The 21,342-nt window shown below is 39.4% G+C and overlaps 1 protein-coding gene across 5 annotated transcripts; it reads left to right on the top strand.

Annotated features, from left to right (window-relative positions):
- The first annotated feature begins 376 nt into the window (after positions 1–376).
- On the top strand, positions 377–20,523 carry LOC107770122 (uncharacterized). Of its 5 annotated transcripts, none has more exons than XR_012702316.1 (8): positions 377–489; positions 2,850–3,089; positions 3,195–3,398; positions 3,511–3,580; positions 3,662–3,763; positions 3,875–4,259; positions 4,355–4,439; positions 20,269–20,523. XR_012702316.1 is itself a non-coding variant. In XM_075237306.1 (8 exons), exons 3-6 carry the CDS (start codon positions 3,396–3,398, stop codon positions 4,238–4,240), a joined length of 537 nt encoding a protein of 178 aa, XP_075093407.1. In that variant the 5' UTR covers positions 377–489; positions 2,850–3,089; positions 3,195–3,395; the 3' UTR covers positions 4,241–4,259; positions 4,355–4,439; positions 20,269–20,523. The 5 variants fall into 5 exon arrangements, 3 of the variants coding, with proteins under 3 accessions (XP_075093407.1, XP_075093409.1, XP_075093413.1); XM_075237306.1 differs by having other exon boundaries at positions 3,511–3,576; XM_075237308.1 differs by lacking the exon at positions 2,850–3,089 and having other exon boundaries at positions 3,511–3,576.
- The last annotated feature ends 819 nt before the right edge of the window (positions 20,524–21,342 follow it).

Raw genomic sequence — 21,342 nt, 5'->3', positions numbered from 1 at the left:
AAAGTTTTATTAACCCTCCTTAAAAAAGGCGAGGACGGTACAATCAGATGAGATGGTCGAGGGTGAACGACATCCCCTTGATTTTGTTCACACTACTACAAAAATGGCCTTTGGCGGCAATTAATTAGCGGCAATACGGCAATGGTCGCTAATAAATTCTTTAAGCTTAAATATTAACGGCATATGACCATTAGCCAGTAAAAGATATCCTTTTACCGGCAATAAAAATTAATAGCCACTAAAAATTACTAATTGAAATTAATCTTTTATTATTATAACTTTCCCTCCACAAAAAGAGAAACATCTTTCCCTCCAATCTTTTTGATACCTTTTATCGTTTCCCTTCCCAAATAGAAAACAATTAGAAAATAATTGAATCAGTTGAATCGACTGTCGCTGCCACAAAAACCTAACTCGCTGCTGCATCAACGACAGTGCGATTTACCGCGATTTACAGTGCGTCAACGGCAGTGCCCATCTTCTTCCCAGGTAAATTCTATTCTTTCCTTGTTAATTTCTCTTCTTCCAATCGATTTACAGTAAATCAGTTCCTTGCAATCGATTTACAGTAGATTTTGGATTGATGCTGGTCGATTGATTTACAATAGATTCTGTGTACATTAATCTGGTAATACTCCTCCAATTATTTTGGACAAGAATTATCGATTCCCTCCAATTATAAAATAATAGGAAAACAATTAGACAACAATCGAAAGGCATCTGTCGCTGTCGCCTGCCATAAACCTAACTCACTACTGCGTCAACAGCCTGCTGTAGTGCCCGTCCATCTTCTTCCCATGTAACTTCTCTTCTTCCCATGTTAACTTCTCTTCTTTTCCAATTAAATCAGTCGATTGCAATTGATTTACAGTAGATTTTGGATTGATGCTTGTCGATTGATTTACAGTAGATTCTGTATACATTAATATGGTAAAAGTCATGTTATATGGATTTTCTTATTTGGATGTAGAAAATCCTGATTTAGGAAATTTGTTTCGGCCGCTTATCTCTTATATCTAAATTTCTCCTATGTTATAAACCAATTTTTGGGAAAGAAACTCATATAGTTGCCGAGGTTAATGTTCGTTTACATGGGATTCGTGTTCTGTATGGAGCGATGTATGTAGCATGGACAAATATTTTCAGATCCTTTAATAAGCATGAACGCTCTTTGTTACTTTAAGAATGACCTTCAAATGGTGTAAAACAGGCCCTCGGCTATTCATATATTAGATTAAAATTTTTTAAGTGCTTAGATAAAGAATATAAATATATAGAGTACCGTTGAGATATCTTTCTGATTGCAAAATCTTTCTACTGCCAAGACTTATTCTTTTCCGTGTTAAAGGTCAATGTCATGGGTGTGAGGTTTGCTAGAGCAGCAGTTATGAATAATCTATAAATTAATGTACTATTGAGTTAAAAGAAATAGCATGCATGTAGTAATTTGTAAATGATTATGAACCTATACTTACTAGAACATTTAAGGTTATAGTTAGAGTAGTAGTACAGAATTTCATCCTTAAGAGAGGTAAATGACATTTGTAAATGACATTGACAATGAATGTGATTCTGAATAAGATAGGTAGAACTTATAGAGTATTCTTATTGCAAATGTTATTTGAGAACTTCTAGGTATTTTTTTAATGCAGAAATTTGAATAAATATACTTTTTGCTTTCAATTTGAGCCATTTTATAGAAGATGCATGTTAGTCGGCTATGGATTTTCCATGTTTGTATTGGTTGATTTTTGGTTAAATTGAGTGAATTTTTTGTGCTTTCTTTTAGTTATATTTTGCTAATTGTAGTCCTTGTACTGCATTATGCTAAGGTGCTATTATAATTGGACAATAGTTTTTGCTGGTGCATCAATTCCTTTTATCTCTTGAACTATATTTGTCGCAAGGCTTTGTTTGTATGCACGAATTTCTATTCATTTATTTTTCATAGCTTGAGATGAGGACGATGATTCCTCCTATATTGCGTGTGACCTGTTGATTGGTTGGAGTTAATCTGGTACTAGTATAACTTAATGCAGCTAGATAGTTTCTTTATTTTGAAAAAAGAAGTATGCAAACTAGATGTCGCAACCGACTAGTAGTTGAACAAGATGAAGATGAAGATGTGAGACCTTATATTGAGCACTTGATAGATGGTCAAAACTATTCTAGAGCCCAGCCATATATTGAGCAGTTGATGGATAGTCAGAACCACTCTGATGCCCAAGCACGTGATGGTCAATCTAATGAGTTGAATAGTGCTGATGGTGGCACTGAGATTAAACATGATGAAGATTTAGGTAATGCTTCTATAGTATTGCAATCTGATTATGTATAACATTAGATGATAGCTTTCATTTGCTAGTATGTGTAAATTTGGCTGAGTTTGTTCTTAACTAAAACAGTTGCTAATGCTTCAGTGTACTACTTTGGCCTTAGTGAACCTTCTGTTAGTTACGAGCTTTGTTAGTTAAAAACTTTGTTAGTTGTGGACTACTTTGTTGGGTAAAAGGGCCAACTCTCATGCAAAGGATAGGCTCACACACTACATGTAAAGGAGTAACGTTCTGTTAGTTGTGTCTGCATCTTCTGGTTGTGCTGCAAATTGTGAAACTAACACAACTTCATTATTAGGATCATGTGCCTGCTTTCTTTCATGTGATGATTCTTGATTTCCTACAGCCTTAACTTCAGCTCCAATATGAGCACTTTATTGTAATTCCTTGATATTGTTGTGATATTTATAGTAATACTCCTGCTTTGGTAGTCTCTTTCAACAACGTAATGTTAAAGTATCTGGAGTTAGAATTCTTGAAGTCACCACATTATTCGAATTTTTTTCATTCTAGGTAATTCTGAAGCAAAAAAGGTTCTTGGGCCTACTTTACTAAAAGATATTTGAAAACTTCTGCCGGGGAAGATAATTGATGTGCCGTTTAATAATCGTAACCAAGCTATTGGGAAAGAGGGTCGAAAGCTTGCTAGCTTTGTAGGAATTATTGCCAGAACTCAAGAGCTAACCTCTACATGTAGATGATTGGAGAAATTTTGACAAAGAGAAAAAGAAAAAATTAGTGGATTTTGTGAGGGTATGGAAAGTTATTATTATTATTATTATTATTATTATTATTATTTTGTGAACATGCTATTTATACATGATGTTATCTTCTAAATATTGGCTTTTATTTTTTCAGAAGAAGTTCTCTATCCCAAAACGTGAAGAAGTGTGGGTCTTAAAGTCACTAGGAAAGAAATGGAAAGATTACAAGTGCGAGTTAAAGGGTGAATATACGCCAAAATATAAGACTAAAGACGCATTACTGAAAAATAGACCAAGTCGCATACCAAGGGATCAATGGAGTGGTCTTGTATCTTATTAGCTTTCTGATAAAGCTATGGTATGAACTTTCAAAATTCTCCTAGTCTGCTCATTTTCATAGCGTTTTTATTTTAGTTATGCTCAATTTTATTTATGATTTATAAGATAAAGTTTTAATATTTCAATGACAGAGACGTACCCAAGCAAACGATGCCTCACATAGGAGGATCCAAAAGTATTGTTACCTTGATGAATGCGTAGGTAAACTTGTGAAAATTACAAACTATAATATTTTAAACCTTTTTTTGTCACGCATATCTGATATCATTTTTATTGTATTAGGCTGTAAATGGGATTGAGCCTACACGAGCAGAAATTTTCTTATTAACTCATAAAAAACGTAAGGATGGTTGGCCACTGGATGATGATTTTGTCAAGACAATCGTAAGATTTATTCTTTCTTTTATTTTGTTGGTTTGATGACTCCATCAAACAATGTGCATTTTTTCCTGCTCATGAGTTCCAAAATTGATTTATTGTGTATTCTATGGTTAGAAAATGATAAATGAAAGGATGAGCAATAGTGAGAGATCTACTAAGCAGCCTCCTCGTAGTGTTGCTTGGGAAGGCAATGTGTATTCTCAGGTGTTGGGAAATGAAAAAAGTCGGTATGTTCGTGGTTTAGGACTTGGTCCAACTCCTTCTCTTCTATGGGGTAGTAGGTCTTCCTTAGGAAATATTATTGCAGGTGATTCTTCTAATGAGGTTATACAAAGGTTAGAACAAAAGATAATCAAGTTAAAGGAGAAACAAAATGAAGAAATGAATATGATGAAACAAAATCAGGAGATGATACAATCAGAATTACTCCAAATGAGACAACTCATGCGCAAATATGCTCCTGATGCATCTATGCCTTAAAGTAGCAATGGCACCTCAGGTGAACAAGTAACTCCATTTCATAAGCTTTAGACATTTTAAATAAAATTCTAATTATGTAAAAGTATTGTTATCTAATATATTAATATTTATTAGATCCCTGATGTCAATAGTGGACATGAATGAGTACCACAAACATCAAATATACCTAGTGTTGCTGAAAATGCTCAACCTTCTCATGGTACTACTCATCTTTGTCCTTCGTCGCTATTGTTTGAGTTTTCCTCCTTCGATTTTTATTAATTTGTTTTTGTATTTAGACTTACCTTGGATGCTTCTTGCTTTTTATATTTCTCCCACTGTTGTTGATGTCGCAAAGGTTGTGAGAATATTTAGAAGTACAAGACACACTAGCATGTATTGAATATTTCGATTATAGCCTGCCTAGGAGTTTCCTTCTTGTAAACAAGGAAAGAAAGTAGCAGACAAATTTAAATATATTAGTTATGTGCCATTTAAGTTTTTCTTTTTTGATAGGTTTTTAGTTCTATGTCCTGCACTTTTGCGCATAGTTGGCCTTGCACTGTTTGCTCCAAAATTCGTGTGACCTCCAGTTGCAAATCGATGAAGTTTTTACATGAGGCCAAACCCAGGATATTGAATTAATGAAATGCATTGCGTTCTTGCTCCTCACTCCACCCATTATACCCATCTTTTGGATCCAAAGTCCAGTACCTCGTGAGATTTCCACGCTTAAAATTCTGGGCAGCCATCTCTTGCGTTTCAAATCTTGTGATGCACCTGTTGTGGATGAAATGCCTGTTGTTTGTACCATGATATTCAACACATTAGAGTATTGGATCTTCAGCATTTCATTCCTATGTGTGAGGGCCAAGGCAAGGCTGTCCAGTTTCAGTTTCTCCCTTTCAAACCTTGATTCCAAGCTTGATTTGTTCATATCTTCCTTCCAGTTGTGCTGCATCGTTAAGTTATTCTGAATATTCTGAAAATGCATTCGATAAATTGCCATGTCACTGCATTTTAATTTTACTGCTGCATGACTCTTGATGATCCCACACCATTGTAGCATTGTTTCCACCAGTGATAACCCATAACTGCTTGATGTAATCCACACGATCCATGCTTGTGCCTATGTTTAAATTCCTTTCAATGGAATGATCACACAATCTAGTAGCACACATTGAATCTCTATTAAAACATAGGGGTTGAAAACAATATCTTTTCCTACAAAAATGAAAACATCGTTAAGTAAAACAAGTGTCTCCATATTCTCCTCCAGTAGGACTTGAATATGAAGACAATAGCTTCCTCATCCTTTCTTCATTCTCCAAGTTCTGATAATTCCCATCCAAACTATTTCTTCCACCCTTATCCGTAAATAGGGGCATTGTAACTTATCACTATTGACCATCCTTTTCCCTTGTACCTCCAGTTGCGCAAAACTATTAGCCTCACAATTCCAATTAGCCAGTGCATAGTTAGCTAAATAGTCCGCCAATTTGTTGCCTTCTCGCATTATATGTGTTATATTGCTATGACAACACCTCATGATCTCCTTGTTCTCCTCCACCTATGCATTTACTGACCAAGGTGCATCCCATGTACCATCAATCACCTTCTTCATCATTAATGAATCTGTTTGCATTGAGATATGGTTGTAACCATGCATTGAGTTCATTTGGTCAGTAACTATTTCTGCATCTCCCCTTCTCTGACAAATGATGATGCTACGCCTAGCATCAGGTACTTGGGCTAATAATTCAAGTGAATCACAACTAGACTATGTTTTGTTGTAAATTGCTTTCTTAATTGGAATTGTCTTGGTTTATGCTTCTAGCTTGTGCATACAAAATTGTATTTTTCCTGCCAAATGTTAGGGACCGAGTGTCATCTTAATTGTCTGATGTAACTGCAGTGTCAAAATGTTAGATGGTTGGCACGTGCAAGTTCTTTGAACGCTGCATTTAAACCTGTTAGTTGAGCATTACATTCTCTCAAGCTTACTATCTATTCAGCTTCATTGAGCATTACTTCCTGCTCCCTTAATTCATCTTTGAGTGCTGGTGATCTCGATGTATTCATTGAATTGAATCAGTGAGTTGAGTCGAGCTTCTTGATTGAATTCTGGTTTGAATTGAGTGTTGGTTCGACTATCTGCTGCTAAGAAGATTGTTGGATTGAAGAATAAAACTGGTTTTACTAAGTTTCAGTAGGTAGTTGTTGAAGTTTGGGTTCAGAACAAAAGTTTGATCAGCTGAGTTCAGTCTTCTTAATTCTTCAGCAGTTTATTTCTTAATTTGCACCACTGCAGTATCTTAGTAAAGTGTGGACTGTTTTGAGTTGGAAAATGAAATCTCCAAGTGTTTGAACTAGGTTTGGCTACCAGCTGTGCACCAGTCTTATACCAGGCCTTTGATTGAATGACCTTATAGTAGAAGGACTCCCTAGTGCCCCCAACCAGTACCTTGTTTCCATGTTTTTTCCCATCACGACGCATGTGGTGGAATTTTTGGGTCGTGACAATATTGTTCCATCATGTTAAATAAATCTGGCCACCTATGAGGGATGTTCTGAATACCTGGCTTCCTTAATTTGATGAGAGACTGCATAGTGGAGGACATCTGATAAATAACCTTAATTTGATGAGAGACTGCATAGTGGAGGACATCTGATAAATAACCCTGCTGACAGTCGCTTTAAGTTTACTTTATTTTCCCTTTTTCCCTGTTTGTTCTAATCAATTTGATTGAAATGTTCATATTTTAGCTTAGTTGTTTTTGCTTATAGATGTTAGGTGAGGGAGTTGGCTACTCTAACAGTTATGGAATCTTCAAGTTATTTTTACACATTATACTTTATCTTTTGACACAATTATTTTATAATTTTAGGTCATACCGTCTGATGTTGGATAATTTAGCAGGTGAAAGATTTCAAAATGATAAAAAGTTGCGGAAATCATTTGAAGACCATCATTCGTCTGGATTAGTAATATAATGACATTAACTATTTAGTCTAAATAATATATTTTTATGTTTTAAGTTACTGTGATATTAATATTTTTGATTAGTACTTCCTTTTGTTTGTTAAGATTAATGAGATATATTATGTTTTTTTGAATTAATATTAATATATTTTATTATTTGAGTCATATTATGTACGAATGTAGTAATTATTATTAATTGTGGCTAAACTATTTATAATTGATGTAAAACAATTGTTGTTAAAGATATTGACTTTTAGCGGCAATTTAGTTAAACATATTAGCCATTATAATGGAAGCTAAAAGGGCAAACTAAGATGTTTTCTAAAGGGATACTATGGACATTTTAATTGCCACAAAATAATTGCCATTAAAGATGTGAACTTTTAGTGACAATTATTTTTAATTTAGCGGCTATAAAAATAGATGCTAAAGAAGTATAATTAGCTGTTTGGATTGGATTTAGTAGCCATTATAATTGCCATAAATAATTGCCCTTAAAGATGCAAATTTTTAGCGGCAATTATTTTGAATGTAGCGGCTATAATAATGAACGCTAAAGAAGTATAATTAGCCGTTTTGGATTGGATTTAGTAGCCATTATAATTGCCGCAAATAATTGCAGTTAAAGATAATAATTTTTAGTGGCAATAAAATATACCGTTTACCAGCTTTTGCGAGAAAAGCCGCTAAAGGCTTTGCCGACCCCGGTTTCAACTGCAAAAGACTAATGGCCGGTAAAAGATCTAGCGGCTATTATTATTGCCGCTAAAGCCATTTTGTATTGCTGCTAAAGATCTTATTTGTAGTAGTGTCACAAAGTATCGAATCAAAATAACGATCCGCCAAAAAGAAAGATGAAACTGACCTAGGGTTATTTGGTATTGACGGCAGAAGTCACTAATAACGGAATCGAGGGGACCTAACGTGAAAGGGTAAGTATACACACTTAAAAACCCTTTCACGTAAGTGGTGATATCTTCGTCAGAAGAAGGGATTATTATTTCTTCACCCTCCCAATTGCAATCGTTTTTCAGCTGTTTGAGGTGCCTCTCAGTTATCGAACACATGTACCTCGATACTGGCTCACATCGGCCGGGAACCGACGAGCCTTTATCGACCTTAAAATCAGAGGTAAGAACACATGCCCCAAGAACGCACTCCTCAGGTCGTGGCTCTACCGGTGTTTTGTTGGCGACAGACTGTGAAGATGAAGCTTTCTCTTTCTAAGGAATGGTTTGTGATGTTTTCACCATTTTCGAATTTAAAGGTCAAGAATAGAAGAAAATGACAAAGATTTGGTAATTTTGAAGAAGGGCTTTTGCAAAGAGGAATCACAGATTTGCGAATAAACTCAGAGGGTACGAAAAACAACTTGGAAAATTTGGAAGATTGAAGATGTAAAAATGGTAAATGGTAAAAGGAAGGGCTATTTATAGATTAAAGCAATGGCGTTTCAATGTCAGCGGTGGCCGACCACCGTCTGACATACATTAAATGCCTTAAAAAACTAAATCGACGGACAGCTATCACGTGCGTCATAATCGAGCCCAATGTGAACGTCAGCTTATAATCTAATTGAGCCATTAAGAAATCATATCGTTTCTCACCACATCCTTCCCGAGAAACGAGAGGACTATTTGTATATGGTCGAAATAGATTTAGGCCTTCGTACGATTGATCAAGGTCAAAACATAATAGATCGAAGAAAGACTTCGTAATATCGAGATGGGTTCCGAATATGGTACAAACAAGCTTTGGATTCCAGGTATAGGTCAAACACCGAGTTCGAAGTCATCATCGAGCTCGGGTTCGGATCGAACTATGATGAGATGATTTCGAGCTTAAGGGGCAGAGGCCTACCGGGATCGAGTCCGAATCATCACCTGACCCCAAGTTCGTATCGAGCTCTAGAAGCACTACTGACCGGCACCGAGGCCGATCGAGCTCGAGCCCACAGACAAGAGCCGTTGCAAACACACTAAGGGAGAGAATCTCGGCGGGAATAAGAAAAAACTGATTTATCATGGACTCTCTACTATGTATTTTTAATTATATCTAAAGTAGGATCCTCCACTATAAAGAGCATGACTACATTTATGTACAGGGTAGCTTTTTGCTTACATTGTAATTCAAGCACCATACTCTCCTATTGTGATGACCTAAAAGGTCATTTTATGTTTTAGAACTCGAATATGCGCTCTTAAGAATTAAAAATCTCATTTTTACCCTCCTCGTTTTGTGTACGCAGTCCGGGCAATTTTCCGGAAAGCTTTTATGTTCAAAACTAATGAAAATAAGAATTTTTGCCTTAAAAGTTAATTTTAGTTGACTTTGGTCAACATTTTTAGTAAACGGGCCCGGATCCGTATTTTTGACAGTCCCGGTAGGTCTGTATCAAATTATAGGACCTGGGCATAGCCCAAAATTGAATTCGGAGGTCCCTAGTTTGAGTTATGAATTTTTGATGAAAATTAAAAGTTTGAAAATTATTTATTTTTAAGAATTTATTGATATTTGGTATTGTTAGTATCGGGTCCGTATTTTGATTTCGGAGCCCGGTACAGGTTCATTATGATATTTAAGACTTGTCTAAAATTTGGTGAGAAACGAAGTTGATTTGACGTGATTCGGACGTCCAGTTGAGAAAATAGAAATTTTAAAGTGGTCTTGAGAATTTCATATGATTTGGTACTAAATTCGTAGTTCTTAGTGTTATTTTGGCGATTTGATCGCGCGAGCAAGTTCGTATGATGTTTATAGAGTTGTGTGCATGTTTGGTTTGGAGCCCCGAGGGCTCGGGTGAGTTTTGGATAGGCTACGGAGTAATTTGGACTTACAAAAATAGTTGGTGTGCTTCAGCTGTGTTGCAGGTCTCAGACCTCGCCAATGTGAGGTCAGGGTTGGAATATGCAATCACAAATGAGGTCGCATTTGCGAATTTCTCATCGCAAATGCGAAGAGAAGCTGGGCCAGCCTGTGTTCGCAATTGCGAACGTTTCTTCGCATTTGCGAAGGGAGTCTGGGAGGGGTATGGATCGCAAATGCGATCTTTTGTCCGCATTTGCGAGGTCAGTGATCGCAATTGCGACACTTTCCTCGCATTTGCGAAGGGCAGAAGGATTGTGAAGGCTTCGCAATTGCGAGCTTTGCATTTGCGAAGATCATGTCGCAAATGCGACGTTTGCAGCAGAACAAAATCTAAGGTTTTCATGGTAGAATTAGGGGTTTTGGGTGGAAACTAGGGATTGCGGAAATTTGGGGGTTTAGACCTCAATTTGAGGTCGGAATCCAAAACCAATTATATATTCGGGCTCGGGGTGAATGGGTAAATGGATTTTGGTCCGAACCTCGGGTTTTGACCAAGCGGGCCCGGTGGTCGATTTTCGACTTTTTGGAGGGAAGTTTTAATTTATGCAATATAATTGATTCCTTTAGAAATATTTGATATTATTGAGCCATTTTTTAATAGATACGAGTGGTTTGGAGGTGAATTCCAAAGGAAAAGCTGTGATTGAGAATTAAGTGGCCTTCCGAGCGAGGTAAGTGTTGTGTCTAACCCTGACTTGAGGGAATTAGGAACCTTAGATTACTTGCTAAGTGAAATTCATGTGAGCGGCGTATATGTGAGGTGACGAGTATTTATGCGCCGCCAATTTACCTGTTTTCCATGTTTCTCAGTTTTCTTATATTGTCTCATTCCTATGCCTAATTGCGATGTGTTATACAAGTGTTGTTCAATTGATCGCCATTATCTTGTTTACGGATTTTCTGGTGATAATTGAGTTTTTATTTCTAAGTTGAGATTGATGTTATAGAACCAAATGTGGAAGTAAACTTTGTACTTGCTATTCTATCTCCCTATTGTTATTTATGCATTGCATTATGGTAAGGGAGAGTGTTAATGCACGGAGGGTGATGCCGTGCCTAATTGTGAGTGTTAATTCATGAAGGTTAATGCCGTGCCATATTGTGAGTATTAATGCACGAAGGGTGATGTCGTGCCATATTGTGAGTATTAATGCATGAAAGGTAATGCTGTGCCATATTGTGAGTATTAATGCACGAAGGGTGATGCCGTGCCATATTGTGAGTGTTAATGCACAGAGGGTGATGTCGTGCCATGATATGAGAGTTAATGCACGAAGGGGGATGCCATGCTTTTTATTAATTTTATGGTGAGATTGAGAGTAAAAACACGAAGGGTGATATCGTGCATGTTTCCTTACTGTATTCACTATTCCTGTTGATTCATGGTATATTGACTGCTCCGGTGATCATCCTGTTGTAGTTCTTTATCTTGTATTCCCCTCACTATGTTTCCCTCCCGACAATTCCTGTTTATTTCCTCATTTCTGTTATTTGTATATACACTGTTAAATTGTACAAGTTGATTTGTAGGTGCCTTGCCTTAGCCTCGTCACTACTTCGTCGAGGTTAGGCTCGACACTTACCAGTACATGGGGTCGGTTGTACTGATACTGCACTCTGTACTTTCTGTGCATATTTTTGATACCGGCTTCGGTTGATTGAGATTTTGCTATTGGTTCGCTATCCGGAGACTCAAGGTAGATCTGTCGGCGTTCACAAACCTTGAAGTCCTCGTCTATCTTTTCTGTTCTATTGTTTCTTCCATTTAGACAGTTGTATTTCTTTCTGACTATTACTTGTAGAAAATTCTAGAATGCTCGTGAATTGTGACTCCAGATCCGGGTGGTAGTAATTAATATCGTTTTATGATATTCTGCGCTTATTATATTTCATCTTAGTTAATTATTGTTAATTAATGAATGAAAATAGGGAATTGGTTTAATGATTCTCTAACGTTGGCTTGCCTAGCAAGTGAAACGTTAGGTGCCATCACGGTCCCGTCGGTGGGAAATTTCGGGTCGTGACAGTTGGTATCAGAGCACTAGGTTGCCTAGGTCTCACGATTCACGAGCAAATTTAGTAGAGTTTGGAGGATTGGTACGGAGACGTTTGTGCTTATCTTCCAGAGGCTATGAAGTTTAGGAACAAGTTCCACTTCTATTCTTCTCTGTCGTGCGATTTTGCTTTCTCAATGCTAATTGAACTCTTCTACTCTTATTCTCTCGCAGATGACGAGAACACGTACCGCTTCCTCAGCTGAGCAGCAGCCAGAGCCTCTAGTGGCAACTCCTATGCGAGGCAGAGGTCGAGGCCGAAGCCGTGCCAGAGGCCGAGGCAGGGGCAGGGCTCAGCCTAGGGCCCGAGCAGCAGCCCCAATAGTGGAGTCTCAGATAGAGCTTGGCGAGGAGGTTCCAGCCCAGACTGTTCCTGCCGGACCAACTCAAGTTCCGGAGGGGTTCATTGCTACCCAGTACTTCGGGATGCTTTGGTCCGTTTGGTGGGCCTTATGGAGAGTGCGGCCCAGACTGGCGCATTTACCATGGTACCAGCAGTCTCTCAGGCTGGAGGAGGAGCCCAGACTCTTTACCACTCCCTCTCCGGAGCAGATAGCTCCCCAGTATCAGGCTCCAGCAGCTCAGCCAGTCGGATTAGTTCAGCCAGTTATTGCGGCACAGGTCGGAGATGGGCCAGCTATGTCTTCTGAGGCTTTATAGAGATTGGACAAGTTTACCAAGCTCTTTCCTGTTCACTTCAGTAGTGCTTTTTCAGAGGATCCCAGGAGTATCTTGACAGCTATCACGAGGTTCTACGAAACATGGGTGTAGTGGAGATTAATGGGGTCGATTTTGCTACATTTCAGATGACTGGTACCGCCAAGAAATGGTGGAGAGATTACTTGTTGACCAGACCAGCTGGGTCACCTGATCTTACTTGGGACCAGTTCTCTCAGCTCTTCATAGAGAAGTTTATGCCTATTACATTGAGAGAGGAGAGTCGCCGTCAGTTTGAGCGTCTCCAACAGGGCAGTATGACTGTTACTTAGTATAAGACCTGTTTTATAGTTTTGGCCCGTCTTGCCATTCTTATGCTTCCCACCGAGAGAGAGGGTGAGGAGGTTTATTGATAGACTTGCTCAGCCTATCAGATTTCAGATGGCTAAGGAGACTAGGAGTGAGATTTCTTTTCAGGCGGCTGCTAATGTCGCTAGACGGGTCAAAATGGTTCTTACTCAGGGAGGTCAGGGGTTTGACAAGAGACCTCGTCATTTCGGTGAATTCAGCGGTGCCTCACCTAGAGGCAAGAGTACTTTTGGTAGAGGCCATCCTCCCAGGCCGTTTCATTCAGCGCTCCAGGCATCCCACGGTGCCTCGGGTGGTCGTGGCCCTTAGAAGCATTATTCCGACCAGCTAGCCTATAGTGCACCGCTAGCTCCTATTAGTGCACCCCCACTCCAGAGTTATCAAGGTGGTTATTCGGGTCGACATGGTCATTTTCAGGGTCAGCAGTCACCGCAACCGAAGCTATGTTATACTTGTGGTGATCTGAGACACATTGCTAGATTTTTCCCTCAAGCAACGGGCAACTCACAGCATCAGAGTTCTCGTGCCATGGTTCCGGAACTAGTTGCTACACCACCTGCTCAGCCAGTCAGAGGCAGGGGTCAGGCAGCCAGAGGTAGGGGCCAGACAGTTAGAGGTAGAGGTCAGGCCGTTAGAGGTGGAGACCAGCCGGTTAGAGGCTATCCCAGGGACATAGTTCACGGTGGTGGGGCCCAGCCTCGATGTTATGCTTTCCCAGCCATGCCTGAGGCTGAGTCATTTGACGCTGTTATCACAGGTACTATTTCAGTTTGCAGTAGAGATGCTTCAGTTCTATTTGATCCGGGATCTACTTACTCCTATGTGTCATCCGATTTTGCTTCCTATTTGGTTGTGCCCCGTGATTCTTTGAGTGCTCCTGTGTATGTGTCCACACCAGTAGGAGATTCTATTGTTGTAGATCGTGTTTATCGTTCGTGTGTGATTGCCATTAGGAGAATTGAGACTCGTGTAGATCTTCTACATCTTGACATGGTTGATTTTGATGTCATACTGGGTATGGATTGGCTATCACCTTATCATGTTATATTAGATTGTCACGCCAAGACGGTGACCTTAGCCTTGTAGGGGTTGCCTCGATTAGAGTGGAGAGGGAATCTTGGCCATTCTGCCAGCAAGCTTATCTCTTATGTGAAAGCTCGACATATGGTCGAAAAGGGGTGCCTAGCTTATTTGGCTTATGTCCGCGATTCTAGTGCGGAGGTTCCTTTCATAGATTCGGTGCTGGTTGTTCGTAAGTTTCCAGAGGTGTTTCCTGCAGACCTGCCGGGGATGCCACCCGACAGGGATATTAATTTCTACATTGATCTGGCTCCGGGCACTCAGCCTATTTCCATTCCTCCATATTGCATGGCCCCGCCAGAGTTGAAAGAATTGAAGGAGCAGTTGCAAGATTTGCTTGATACGGGCTTCATTAGACCTAGTGTCTCGTCCTGGGATGCACCCGTGTTGTTTTTGAAGAAGAAATATGGATCGTTGAGGATGTGTATAGATTATCGGCAGTTGAACAAATTCACCATCAAGAACAAGTACCTATTGCCGAGGATTGATGATTTATTTGATCAGCTACAGGGTGACAAGGTGTTTTCAAAGATTGATTTGAGATCTGGCTACCATCAGTTGAGGATTAGGGCATCCGATGTTCCTAAGACAGCTTTTCGGACTCGGTATGGGCATTATGAATTTCTAGTGATGTCATTTGGGTTGACAAATGCCCCAGCATCATTCATGGATTTGATGAATCGGGTGTTCAAACCCTACTTGGATTCCTTATTGGTTGTGTTTATTGATGATATCTTGATCTACTCCCACAGTCGAGAGGAGCATGAGCAGCACCTTCGGATCATTCTTTAGACTCTGAAAGACAGCCAGTTATATGCTAAGTTCTCAAAATGCGAGTTTTGGTTGCGTTTAGTTGCTTTCTTGGGTCACGTTGTATTAGTAGAGGGTATTCAGGTGGATCCTAAGAAGATTGAGGTAGTTCAGAACTGGCCTAGACCCACATAAGCTACAGAGATCCGTAGTTTCCTGGGTTTGGCGGGCTATTACCATCGATTTGTGGAGGGGTTTTCATCCATAGCAGCCCTGCTGACCATATTGACCCAGAAGGGTACCCCATTTAGGTGGTCAGACGAGTGTGAAGCGAGCTTTCAGAAGCTCAAGACTGCTTTGACCACGGCACCAGTGTTGGTGTTACCCGCAGGTTCAGGATCTTATACAGTATATTGTGACGCATCTCGTATTGGTCTGGGTACGGTATTAATGCAGGGTGACAAGGTTATTGCATATGCTTCGCGGAAGCTGAAGGTTCACGAGAAGAATTACACTGTTCATGATCTAGAGCCGGCAACCATTGTTCACGCGCAGAAGATTTGGAGGCACTATCTTTACGGCGTGCCATGTGAGGTATTCACTGATCATCAGAGCTTGCAGTATTTGTTCAAGTAGAAGGAACTCAATTTGAGGCAGAGGAGGTGGCTGGAGCTATTGAAAGACTATTAAATATCACCATATTGTATCATCCCGGGAAGGCCAATGTGGTGGCCGATACTTTAAGTAGAAAGTCAGTCAGTATGGGTAGCCTTGCATATATTCCAGTTGGTGAGATACCACTTGCATTGGATGTTCAGGCCTTGGCCAACCAGTTCGTGAGGTTAGATATTTCTGAGCCCAGCCGTGTTCTAGCTTGTTCAGTTGCTCGTTCTTCCTTGTTTGAGCGCATCAAAGATCGGCAGGATGACGATCCTCATTTACTTTTCCTTAGAGACACAGTGTGACACGGTGGTGCCAAGCAGGTTACTGTTGGAGATGACGGAGTTTTGAGGATGCGGGGTCGTATTTATGTGCCTAATGTGGATGGGCTTCGTGAGTTGATACTTGAGGAGGCTCACAGTTCTCGGTATTCTATTCACCCGGGAGCTGCTAAGATGTACTAGGACCTGCGGCAACATTATTGGTGGTGGAGGATGAAGAAAGATATAGTTCCTTACGTAGCCCGGTGCCTAAATTGTCAGCAGGTAAAATATGAGCATCAAAGACCCGGGGGTTTGCTTTAGCAGATGGAGATTTCCTGAGTGGAAGTGGGAGCGTATCACTATGGAATTTGTTGTTGGACTCCCACAGACTCAGAGGAAGTTCGACGCCGTATGGGTTATTATGGATAGGCTGACTAAGTCAGCGCACTTCATTCCTGTGGCAGTTACCTATTCCTCAGAGCGGTTAGAAGAGATTTATATTCGTGAGATCGTCCATCTTCACGGTGTGCCCGTGTCCATTATATCTGACCGAGGTATGCAGTTTACCTCACATTTCTAGAGGGCCGTACAGCGTGAGTTAGGCACGCGAGTGGAGTTGAGTACAACATTTCATCAACAGACAGACGGACAGTCAGAGCGCACTATTCAAATATTGGAAGATATGCTCCGTGTTTGTGTTATAGACTTTGGAGGTTCTTGGGATCATTTCTTGCCACTTGCGGAGTTTGCTTATAATAATAGCTACCAATCAAGCATTCAGATAGCTCTATATGAGACATTATACGGAAGGCGATGCCGATCGCCAGTTGGTTAGTTTGAACCGGGAGAGGCTCGGTTGTTGGGTACCGATTTGGTACAGGATGCCTTGGATAAGGTCAAGATTATTCAGGATCGACTTCGCACAGCTCAATCTAGGAAAAAGAGTTATGTCGACCGTAAAGTTCATGATATTGCATTCATGGTTGGAAAAAGAATATTGCTCCGGGTTTCACCTATGAAAGGTGTAATGAGGTTCGGAAAGAAGGGCAAGTTGAACCCTAGGTATATCGGACCCTTTGAAATTCTTGAAAGGGTGGGTAAAGTAGCCTACAAGCTTGCATTACCACCTAGTTTATCAGCGGTTCATCCGGTGTTCCATGTGTCTATGCTATGGAAATATCATGGTGACCTGACCCACGTGTTAGATTTCAGCTCTGTCCAATTGGACAAGGATTTGACTTACGAGGAGGAGCTGGTGGCTATTCTAGCCCGGCAGGTTCGCTAGTTGAGATCAAAGAGTTACCCTTCAGTTCGAGTACAGTAGAGAGGTCAACCTATTGAGGTAGCTACTTGGGAGTCCGAATCCGATATGCGGAGTAGATATCCCCACCTTTTCACCAGCCCAGGTACTTTTCTATGTCCGTTCGAGGACGGACGGTTGTTTTAGAGGCGGAGATTGTGATGACCCAAAAGGTCATCTTATGTTTTAGAACTCGAATCTGCGCTCTTAAGCCTTAAAAATTTTATTTTTACCCTCCTCGATTTGCGTGCACAGTCCGGGTAGGTTTCCGAGAAGCTTTTATGTTGAAAACTAATGAAAATAAGAATTTTTACCTTAAAAGTTGATTTTAGTTGACTTCGGTCAACATTTATGGTAAACGAGCTTGGATCCGTGTTTTGACGGTCCCGGTAGGTCCGTATCGAATTATGGGACCTGGGCATATGCTTAGCATTGAATTCGGAGGTCCCTAGCTTAAGTTATGAATTTTTGATGAAAATTAAAAGTCAGGAAATTATTTATTTTTAAGAATTTATTGATATTTGGCTTTGTTAGTATCGGGTCTGTATTTTAGTTCCGGAGCCCGGTACAGGTTCATTATGATATTTAAGACTTGTTTGTGAAATTTGGTGAGAAACGGAGTTGATTTGACGTGATTCGGATGTCCAGTTGAGAAGATAGAAATTTTAAAGTGTTCTTGAGAATTTCATTTGATTTGGTACTAAATTCGTAGTTCTAGGTGTTATTTTGGCGATTTGATCGCGCGAGCAAGTTCGTATGATGTTTTTAGACTTGTGTGCATGTTTGGTTTGGATCCCCGAGGGCTCTAGGAGGGGTACGGATCGCAAATGCTATCTTTTGTCCGCATTTGCGAGGTCAGTGATCGCAATTGCAACACTTTCCTCGCATTTGCGAAGGGCAGCAGGATTGTGAAGGCTTCGCAATTGCGATAGCCCCTTCGCAATTGCGAGCTTCGCATTTGCGAAGCTTAGGTCGCAAATGCGACGCCTGCAGCTGAACAAAATGACTTTTGGACGGGAATTTTCATTCATTTCCCAAATTTTCAAGACCTAAAATACAAGAGGCGATTTTCCAAAGACCATCTCTTCCCCAAATTATAGGTAAGTGATTCAAAACTGGTTTCTTTCAATCTTTCACTATATTTTACAAGATTTCAACCTAAAATCTAAGGTTTTCATGGTAGAATTAGGGGTTTTGGGGAGAAACTAGGGATTTCGGAAATTTGGGGATTTAGACCTCAATTTGAGGTCGGATTCCAAAACCAATTATATATTCGGGATCGGGGGTGAATGGGTAAATGGATTTTGGTCCGAACTTCGGGTTTTGATCAAGCGGGCCCGATGGTCGATTTTCGAGTTTTTGGAGGAAAATTTAATTTATGCAATATAATTGATTCCTTTAGAAATATTTGATATTATTGAGTCATTTTTGAATAGATACGAGTGGTTTGGAGGTGAATTCCAAATGAAAAGCTGTGATTGAGAATTAAGTGGCCTTCAGAGCGAGGTAAGTGTTGTGTCTAACCCTGACTTGAGGGAATTAGGAACCTTAGATTACTTGCTAAGTGAAATTCATGTGAGCGACGTATATGTGAGGTGACGAGTACTTATGCGCCGCCAATTTACCTGTTTTCCATGTTTCTCAGTTTTTCTTATATTGTCTCATTCCTATGTCTAATTGCGATGTGTTATACAAGTGTTGTTCAATTGATCGTCATTATCATGTTTACGGATTTTTTTGGTGATAATTGAGTTTTTATTTCAAAGTTGAGATTGATGTTATGGAACCAAATGTGGAAGTAAGGTGTGTACTTGCTATTCTATCTCCTTGTTGTTATTTATGCATTGCATTATGGTAAGGGAGAGTGTTAATGCACGAAGGGTGATGCCATGCTTAATTGTGAGTGTTAATGCACGAAGGGTGATGCCGTGCCATATTGTGAATATTAATGCACGAAGGGTGATGCCGTGCCATATTGTGAGTATTAATGCATGAAGGGTAATGTCGTGCCATATTATGAGTATTAATGCACGAAGGGCGATGCCGTACCATCTTGTGAGTGTTAATGCACGGAGGGTGATGCTGTGCCATGATATGAGAGTTAATGCACGGAGGGTGATGCCGTGCCGTTTCTATTAATTTTATGGTGAGATTGAGAGTAAAAGTACGAAGGGTGATGCCGTGCATTTTTTCTTACTGTATTCACTATTCCTATTGATTCATGGTATATTGACTGCTCCGGTGATCATCATGTTGTAGTTCTTTATCTTGTATTCCCCTCAGTATGTTTTCTTCCCGACAATTCCTGTCTATTTCCTCATTTCTGTTATTTATATATACACTGTGAAATTGTACAGGTTGATTTGTAGGTGCCTTGCCTAAGCCTCGTCACTACTTCGTCGAGGTTAGGCTCGACACTTACCAGTACATAGGTTCGGTTGTACTGATACTGCACTCTGCACTTTCTGTGCATATTTTGATACCGGTTCGGGTTGATCGAGATTTTGCTATTGGTCCGCTGTCCGGAGACTCAAGAAAAATTTTTGTCGGCGTTCACAGACCTTGAAGTCCTGCCTATCTTTTTTGTTCTACTGTTTCTTCCATTTAGACAGTTATATTTCTTTCTGACTATTACTTGTAGCAAATTCTAGAATGCTTGTGAATTGTGACTCCAGATCCGGGGGTAGTAATTAATACAGTTTTATGATATTCCGCGCTTATTATATTTCATCTTAGTTAATTATTGTTAATTACTGAATGGAAATAGGGAATTGGTTTAATGATTCTCTAACGTTGGCTTGCCTAGTAAGTGAAATGTTAGGCGCCATCACGGTCCCGTCGGTGGAAAATTTCGGGTCGTGATACCTATATTCAAGAGTTATTCTTTAAAACTTCATTAATTGATTCATCTTGCTTATTTTTAGAAATCATCTTCTTTCCAACCTTGTTTATTTTGCATTCTTTGCAATCCATATTTGATATTTCTATTTATCCTTACGCATTGTATTAAGCTATACCACATATCCTTAGAACTACATACAAATTTAACTCTATCCGTTTTCCAGGTAAACAATATATAGAAATCATGAGTTCAAACAGGAAAGCGTGGATAGTAGCAGCCAGTGTTGGAGCAGTGGAAGCTTTAAAAGATCAAGGTTTCTGTAGGTGGAATTACCCTTTTGAGGTCCGTTGTTCAGCACACAAAGAATAACATGAGATCTTACTCTCAAGCTAAGAAGCTTTCTACTTCTTCTTCCTCACTGATTGCAAGGAGCGACAAGGCAAAACAATCTGAAGAATCTTTGAGGAAAGTTATGTACTTGAGCTGTTGGGGTCCCAACTGATCATTTTTTCCAAGAAACATATATATAGTTGTTATTAGAAAGAGAAGAATGTAGGGCTATGATTGTAGATAGAATTTTATGGCATTCGACCTCAAGAGAAGCGTGTATTTCGAAATCTTTGGAGGAATTATAAGTAAAACTATGGAATGCTGTTGATATGTTGATAAACTGATGGTTTGTCAAATCAATTACTTAGTATATTGCTTCACTTCAACATGCTTGCAAATAATATTGAATGTTATTTTTATGTTCTGAATTCTGACATGGAGTCTCTGATGGTCGTATCTGTTCTTGATGTGAGATCAATACTGCAGAACATAGTAAAAGATTTAGTAAATTAAATAGAGAAATTGATAAATACGGCTAAGTTTGATTACAATAGTCAAAAAGTATAGTTTTTAAACTTCAATAATTGTATAATGCAATATCACCTTGCCTTCTTATGAAGAAAATTACTTACCTTATACAAAAATTTACTGTTTCAATTATGTAAATGCCTCTTAGTTTCCCACTAATGAGTAATGACACAATGAGCTTTGTTCTTCTCCAATAAACATGCCATGTGCTAATATATAAACTTTCATTTTAAGAGTTATAGAAATAAGATAAGATCTGTATATACTTCCTTGGTCCAAATGGGCAACAAATCAATTCAATTCAAAGCAAGTGTCGCATTAGAAAATGAAGAAGACTTTAATTTTTGTCAAGATCCATGCTTGTTTCAATAGATCTATATACATTGTTTTTAAAATACGAGGAAAACTTAAATAATAATTTAGTCAAATAATTCTATAA

Source organism: Nicotiana tabacum, chromosome 2, assembly GCF_000715075.1.
Source record: "Nicotiana tabacum cultivar K326 chromosome 2, ASM71507v2, whole genome shotgun sequence".
Classification (NCBI taxonomy): Eukaryota; Viridiplantae; Streptophyta; class Magnoliopsida; order Solanales; family Solanaceae; genus Nicotiana; species Nicotiana tabacum.
The sequence above is the reverse complement of the archived record's forward strand: the minus strand, read 5'-3'. Positions and strand labels throughout refer to the sequence as shown.